Genomic DNA, 8,328 nt, shown 5'->3' on the forward strand with positions numbered 1-8,328 from the left:
CGTCTAAGCGGGTGCGGGGGTCCGGCCGTGAGGAGGAGTCTGCCCCCCCCCCCCCCCCCCCCCCCCCCCCCCAGGGGACCCGTCGGATGTGGGTGGGCCCCCAGGCCACCACTCGTTTTTCTCCAGATCAGTGCCCTCCGCAAGGCGGATCTATACGGGCCCCACTGACGCTCGGCGCTGAAGGAAAAGGGTTATATTTTCCCCCTGAGTTAGGACACCTCGTGACAAATGATAATGGATAATCAATAAAGCGGGAAATATGAGGCAGCAAACTTTATGAAGCTGGGAGACATATTACTCCCAACAACACTCGTTTCCCTTAACAAAGTCACTACTCGACTGGGCCTAATAATCTGAAAGAAAATCAAAGGACCCACAACCACATCAGCAATATTGGCAACTTATTCCACTTTAATGGCATTTTGATTGATTTTTCCCCTCCTAATGGTAGTTTTATAGATTTGACGCTGCTCCTGCAAAACAGAAGCCTGTAATAAACCTCCCTCAAGGCAAACAGCAGCCATTAAAGCTCTTGTCTTACTAGCGCTCATAATTGGAGGTTGACCACCATCAAATTTTGGTGCCTCACACGCGTGGCGTATCGCTCACGGACTCCATGCGGCCTTTTCATTTGCCTGATGTTTTCTCTTTTGTGCGGGACATGATAAGTGACCCCCCCCCCCCCCCCCAGTCCCCGTTTTCTGATGGATGGGGTTAAAAATAATTGTGGCGAGGGGACCTTGGAGCTGACATTGTGAGGCTTCAGCCGTGCGCTGACCTGATGAAAACGGAAGAGCCGCGCGCTAATAAATCAGGCTGCTTTTAAAATGAGTTTAGCCTAATGCTCATTCATCACGGGGCCTAATGCCATTTGCAGTCGTGGATCTGTCGCCGAGCCCAAACAGCCCAGTAAATAACAACAGGGCCCGGCGTCCTCGCTCCAGTGCAGCCTCTCCCACATCAGCAGACATTTATTAAAGATGCCTCCGCCTTACGCACACGCTCAAAACACGCCCGCGCGCGCCCCACCGACACACACGTGCACACACACACACACACACAGAGCCCCGCAGAACGACTTAACAACACACAACAGAGCACTGTAAACACACACAAAATTTATTGTGATTGTCCCGCGTCGGCATAAATTGTGACTGAGGTATCCTTATCAGAGGAAGCGTGCGGTGGTGGTGGGGGGGGGGCTGGGGGAGGGGGGGCGGTGCTAAAGAGGGACGCGTCTACTCCTCCGGGACCGGTACATGAACACGGGTCCCCGTGTTTACCAAAGGGAGAACGCATGCAGGAACACGAGCACCTTCACCGGGCTGTGATGGAATGATGGATGGGGCGGAAGGAACGTGCCTAACCCCCGTATGATTCAGCGCCCCCTGCAGGCCTATCGTTTACATCTCCTCCCTCTTCTCCACCAGGATGAAAAAGTCATTATCTAAATCAAAAAAATTGAAACCTCATTAGGAAGCAGCATTTGTTGAGGGAGGACCTTAATAAACAATAATGGATGACGAGCATTATTGCCCCTGACACTGATGAGCTCCTATGCAAGTTTGTTTATTAATTAAAATAACCCGCGTTTTTTCTCTGCCCCCCCCCACGACGATGCACCCCCCCCCCTCCCCCCCCACCCGCAGTTCCGCCGCTCAAGCCGGTGTGTTTCAGCCGAGCTCGTACATCAAAGCTCACGGCGCTGGGGGAGAGACGGGCCCTGATACCACACGCTGCTCAAGCTGATTTTCCATGATGAATCTCGGAGCATATAAATTGGCTAATATCTGAAAACATTTACAGATACTAGAGGAATTGACTACTTGTGGGACATGATGGATGAGGCTCGGCGACCCCGGCGGACGGCTCTGCAAGTCTCGCTGCCTGCCTAAAGCCCTCATTTGATTTTCCAATTTACTTCTTTTAAATCTATCCTCCCTTTTGCTCTCTTGGTGCTGGTTTTGTGTGTGTGTGTGTGTGTGTGTGTGTGTGTGTGTGTGTGTGTGTGTGTTGACGCTCTCTCTCCTCCATCTTGTATGCGGTGTCTGGGGGCTCCAGGGTGGAGCTGGTGTGGTCTCTGAGCTGGTGTGAGAGGGGGCAGCTCCCAGCAGGGTTATCGGGCCAGAACAGATTTTGCTGCACCAGAGACGTAGGAGATGGAGGTGAACAACCCGGTCCAGGGGGCGGAGCTTCGCCAACTTCCCCGCTCCATCTCTAGTAATTAGCGCACCTGTCAAGCCGCCCGCCGCTCATCTGCATCCCTCCACCCAGCCGGGCTGCAGTGGGCGGGGCTTTCTGCTTCTCCCCGCCTCCAATGCTAATGAGGAGGCTGCTGATTTCATTATGCAGGGCCTGGACCAATCTACCATGAGCTCTTCTCAGAGATTAGAGTCGAGACACAGGTAGGGTCTCTATTGCTGCATAATGCCATGCACCAGAACTGAAACTTCTATTTCTCCGCCCACTGGAGAGGGCGGCGGTGTCCCAAAGCGTGCCCATGACAACAGGCCTCCCGACGGGGACGCTGAGGTGACCAAACGTGATATGACGATAAATCTTAAACAAGTCCAATCTCATTGTTAGGAAGGCTGCAGGAGAGATCTAATCTCACATAAGGCCTTGGGAAAATGGGAAAGGTCAAACATCTGACAAAATTGCCTGCTCAAAAAAGTGTATCTAAATCTAGCAGCACTTCAAATCATGTCAGGAGGGTACAGCAAGAGGGAAGTGGCATGAGAAGTGGGAAGAGCAACGAGAGAGAGAGAGAGGAAGGGAGGGAGAGAGAGAGAGAGGGGGGGAGAGACAGATAGAGAGAAAGAGAGAGAAGGAGACTAAAAATGACTCCATTAGCAGGTGACTTTCCATGTAGGCTGCTCTACCACCACTGGACAGCAATAACGAAATGAGCAACCATGAGTCAAGAGGTACATAAAGAAACAGGACCGGCGCTCACATCATTAGTGTCAGACACGCCATCACAGGACTCGAGGGATCTTGAATAACTGCACTTACACTGTTTAAGAGGAACGTGCATTTCACAGACTCCGTAAACAAGTCCTGCTAAGTTAACATGGAACGCAAAATCCAGTTTTATCTCCTTTGAACATTTCGATATTTCTGCCGCCCAACGGTTACATGTCTCTCGTGTTTTCACTGCGACATCAAGACAATAAACAAAGACTTTGCTCAAAGCCCTTGCTTTGCTCATAACGGGCAATGCACTTTAAGCTGGCTTCCTTAAACCAGGCTGCCCCCCTTTAGCCCCTCCCCACTTAGCCCCTCCCCCCTTTAGCCCCTCCCTGTCCCCAGGCTCTCTTCTTGGCAGAAAGGAAGCATTATGGATGTTGATATCATATTCAATACATGATGAAGCTGCTCTGAATGTATTGATTTATTTACATGCACGGCCAACCAATCCTGCTGCTGCCAGTGAGCACGCTGCCCTGGCGGTCTGGGGAAATCACACACTCACAACAAACGGGCCAGGAAGAGACCAGAAACAATTTAAAACTCTTTATTGATTCTAAGCCAGTGATTGTATATATATTCCACAGTCCCAGAGGTACAATTTCTATGTCCCTTAAATGCAAAAGGGGAAAGAAGGAGAATGAAAACGATGGTGGAAAGTAACGGCAAGTCACTCACTCACATACATGCAAGGCCCCTTATATAGAAGCTTATTGATCCATGCAGTCCACTAGACAGACGGACACACACACACACACACACACACACGTGCCCGTGCGCACACGTCAGGTCCGGGCGTGCGGGGGTGGGGAATGATGGATGTGCTTGCCAATAGCACTGAACAAACCTGTTAGCTAATTGCCACCAAAGACAATTATCCTTGCATTGCTTCATAATGGAAACACATTACAAAACTCTAATATACACACAGGGAGATTCAAAGATTTGACCGTGAAGCCCATGTGCTCTGAATTTCAGTGCCAAAGGCCAGCCAGGTCACCCACTGGGAAGCTGGGAAGGGGGGTGGTGGACAGAGTACTGATGTTAGAATAAAAGTCCCTGTCACCAGACAACCAGCAGGGCCCCGTTAAATGTGAACGCAACGGTCACCAACACCTGATATACAGCTAAAAAGCTGCAAATCAAATAAAAAACATGCTACTGCCATAACTTAGAAAGGAGCTTGGCAAGTGAACAGTCTGGTAAGGACACACTGGACATCAACTGAGTCCGCGTATACCAATCCTGAAACACGCCTTTTCCCCTGAAGTGTGGATCACAACAGCTGTTTCCCTCTGAGCTGTCTAGGGGAGGTCTACAGACCATCTGAGGCTACACCCTCGAAGCGCTTCCCTGAAAGAGGAGAAGAAAAAGCCTGGAACACGGCCCTGTTCTCCCCACTAGCAGGACTACTATTTTGACAAGCGGTGGATAACAGCGGGTCCAAAGCAATCACAGGCTTGACTTTGACAAATGGCTGTGCTGTGGCCGAGTTGAAAATAACACACATCCACTTTAATCTCTTTCTTGATTAAATCGGAGGCGCACGGTTTTGACACCGTGTGATTCTCTCATAAAGCGCCAACTCCTGGTTTTGTGCATGTGTCTGCCGGAGTGATACAGTGTCTGTGTGTATGGTGTGTGTGTGTGTGCCATATACACATTTACAGTATCTGAAAAATGGAAAGGGGGAGGGGGAGGGGGAGAGAGAGAGAGAGAGAGAGAGAGAGAGGGAAGGAGGAGAGATAAGAATATGAGGAAGTAGAGTGTGGATACCACTGCAAATGCATTTTAATGAATGCTCAAAGAAAGAAATAGGATGTCAAACTATACTGACATCAAAGTGCAAAAAAAGCCCTTGAAAAAGGGGAGAGGCGGGGCAAAGCGGAGGACACTGGAGAGGCGGGGCTAAGCAGAGGACGCCGGAGAGGCGGGGCTAAGCGGAGGATCCCGAAGAGGCGGGGCTAAGCGGAGGACAATGGAGGGGCGGGGCAAATCTCTGGGCCTTTCCTCACACTCTACAGTCCTGTATGTAAAACAGACTGCAATTGCTTTAGCTGGAATAGCAATAAATTGTTTGTGGTCAACACAGCATTGTAAACACATTCTAAACCACTGTAATCTTACAGTTAAAAAAACTCTGTTATTTCCTGTAGGAAACGACTCCCAGACTCCACAGTACTGGTCTATACACACACACTCTGTATAAAATCTAACTTCTAATTCATGTTTTTATTTTTTTTACTTTTAATATCCATAATTTGCCTCCAAGAGAGATGCTGTCTACTTTTCACCTTAAGGTCACAAAACCTCACACAATAACAGGATTTCTGCTCAGTCACTAATACTCTCAGTGAAATGATAAAAATAAAGGGTCTCTGCATCTCTAACAGGGAAGAGAGAAATGACACCTCATTAAGAAAACACACCTCTTCGTCACCCGTGTCCAACAACACACACCTTTCTCCATGTTCACTGGAAGCTTCTAGAAAACAAGGTTTTCTCAAACGTTCCCCTCGGTCCGGAGTGTCAGGGAGAAGAGGCAGCCGTGGGCCCGGCGCAGGGGCCGTAAACACCCCTGATGAAATGAAGTGCCATTGATCTAAACTGCAGTTTAGTCCTGGGTGGGCTGCACAACACTTAATTGTCAGTCATGTGCCGCAGGTAGTACTGCCAATGCCCTGTGCATCTCTCATTAGGAGTGTGTGTGTGTGTGTGTGTGTGTGTGTGTGTGCGTGTGCTAAAACTTCAACTCACACACTGCACCCTCCTTCTCCTCCAGGAAGCGTTCCACCAGCAGTCGGGCCAGGAGAGATGGGGAGAGATCCACCTGGAAACAGGACCACACAGCATTCCCACACTGTTCTTGTACGTATACGCCCCCGTATACGCCACCGTATACGCCCCCGTATACGCCACCGTATACGCCACCGTATACGCCCCCGTATACGCCCCCGTATACGCCGCCACCGTATACGCCGCCCCCGTATACGCCGCCCCCGTATACGCCCCCCGTATACGCCCCCGTATACGCCACCGTATACGCCCCCGTATACGCCCCCGTATACGCCCCCGTATACGCCACCGTATACGCCACCGTATACGCCCCCGTATACGCCCCCGTATACGCCACCGTATACGCCCCCCGTATACGCCCCCGTATACGCCGCCCCCGTATACGCCCCCGTATACGCCACCGTATACGCCACCGTATACGCCACCGTATACGCCACCGTATACGCCCCAACACTCACTCAACATGCAGGTGTATTTTAGGTCACAAGCACAACAATTCAAAGTTTGCAAAGTTTGCATCTCTTAAAAATAGTTTTAATACATTTTTATTATTGACTGTACAGAAATGCTGATATCACCCGTTATGCTGCATGTGAGGACACTGTCAACACTCCAATTTCATACGAGTTACAAACGAGTGTTGTGCTGCGTGTTACAGTGGCTTACTGACATCACGGCACTCACATTTTCAAACTAATACAAGTTTAGTCGAAACAATGGACGACAATGTGCACCATATCAAGTACACACCAATGTTTTAAATGCACTGTAAGGCAAAGCAGTCATACAACAGCGTTTCACCCAGCCCTGGAGCTCAACACGCTCTGATTCACACCTTCACACCCGGACATAACGGATGACCTTCGTAGGACATCACACACCCAAAAGCCATGATGTTAAATTGAACTTTGCACACACACATACACACACACACACACACACACACACACACACACACACACACACACACACACACACACACACACACACCATTCTAGCACAGGAGAAGTGGACTGCAGACTCTGCCATAACGAGGCAGACTGGTATAGACCAGGCCGGGGCTGGGGGCAGGGCTACGGAAGCCACTCCCCACTCCAAGCTGGTGAGGAAGGAAGGAGCCAAGCAGCTCTTTGAAGGTAAAAAAAAAAAAAACCCCACCTTGAAAGGAGCAAGAGGCGTCTGGGAGATCAAGACTGCGCTTGACACACGGCACCTACGGCTCAGTTTAAACCCGTCTGCCAGCAGAGCCTGACATCAACCCCAACCAGCTCTGTCTCCCACCCTGCATCTCCTCCTCCACCTCCTCCACGCTGACTCACCCCCCCCCCCCCCCCATGTCGGGCCGGAAGGTAATTAATGGGTCTCAATCGCTCGTTTCTAGGGGTGCTTGGAGTGTACGATGTAGCGTTGAAAATAATTAGCACAAAAACACAGTTGGAGCAAACACACAGCGGAGAGAGAGAAAAGAAAACAAACCAAAAACAACAGTAGCGTGCATTTGGCCAAAAAGCACTTGGGGGAATGAAAGGTTGCAGAATTAACATTAGAGACGTTGCCCCTCCTCCGTTGCTTCATTAAACACGGGGGCCGTTTTCCCTCTCTTTGTTGTGAAACCGGGAAAACATCGTTTGCTAGGAAACTTTTCTCGTTCTTGTTAGCATAATTGGGGCCCCGAGAGTGGATCTGTGCTCGGCACAGAGCTGCACCAGAGTGCTTCCTCTGTTGTGTGACCCCCTGCAGCGGCTCCGAGCAGCACACGCCCGGCACACGCATCTCCTGGCACAGCCGCCGGCTCCCACCCGCCGCCACTCGGCACGGAGAACGCAGCCGCGGCGGAGACCGAGCGCGTCTGTAATTATTATGGCGGCGAGGAGACAGAATTCATCTTCATTAGGCTTTGCTATCTGCAAGGGAGTGTTGGCCTGCTGCACCCTGCAGGTGTCTTCCTCCCTCTCATACACTATCTGTGCTTCTTTCCCTCCGTCTTCCCTCCTTTTTTTCCCCCCCACACACATGCACGCACAGAGATGTGCAGAAACACCGCCCACTCCCAGACACACACACACACACACACACACACACACACACACACACACACACACACACACATACACACACATACACACAGACTGAAATGTGGTTAGCGTGGCTACTGCGGTAACATCAGGACTCGCCCACTTGAAAAATGGCCACCTTAGGAAAGGTGAAGTGGCCTGAAGAAGCTCTCCCTGATTGGTTCAGCTGCTTGCATTCTCCTAATTTTCATATTAATCACAAACTCATTGTAATGCTGAACCCCAGGACTTGGTTACAATGTGTGAGTAACTCTTATAAACTCCTGGACCTCTCTGTGCATTCATCATCCACAACTGAAGAACCATCTGAGAACCTCAAGGCCACTTGATTAAACTGGAGCCAAAACTATATGCAAACAACTTATAGTCATATATACGAGTATGAGTATATAGTAGTATATATGAGTATATAGTTGTATATACGAGTATGAGTATATAGTATTATATATGACTATGAGTATATAGTAGTATATATGACTATGAGTAT

The 8,328-nt window shown here is 49.9% G+C and overlaps 1 protein-coding gene across 2 annotated transcripts in view; it reads right to left on the reverse strand.

Annotated features, from left to right (window-relative positions):
• cdin1 (CDAN1 interacting nuclease 1) overlaps nt 1–8,328 on the reverse strand; it is a 63,410-nt gene that overhangs the window by 34,267 nt on the left and 20,815 nt on the right. For both annotated transcript variants that reach the window (XM_076995688.1, XM_076995689.1), the window contains exon 6: nt 5,728–5,800. In XM_076995688.1, the coding sequence (XP_076851803.1) occupies nt 5,728–5,800 (73 nt within the window). The remainder of the gene's footprint in view (nt 1–5,727; nt 5,801–8,328) is intronic.

The sequence above is a fragment of the Brachyhypopomus gauderio genome, unplaced genomic scaffold (assembly GCF_052324685.1).
Source record: "Brachyhypopomus gauderio isolate BG-103 unplaced genomic scaffold, BGAUD_0.2 sc229, whole genome shotgun sequence".
NCBI lineage: Eukaryota > Metazoa > Chordata > Actinopteri > Gymnotiformes > Hypopomidae > Brachyhypopomus > Brachyhypopomus gauderio.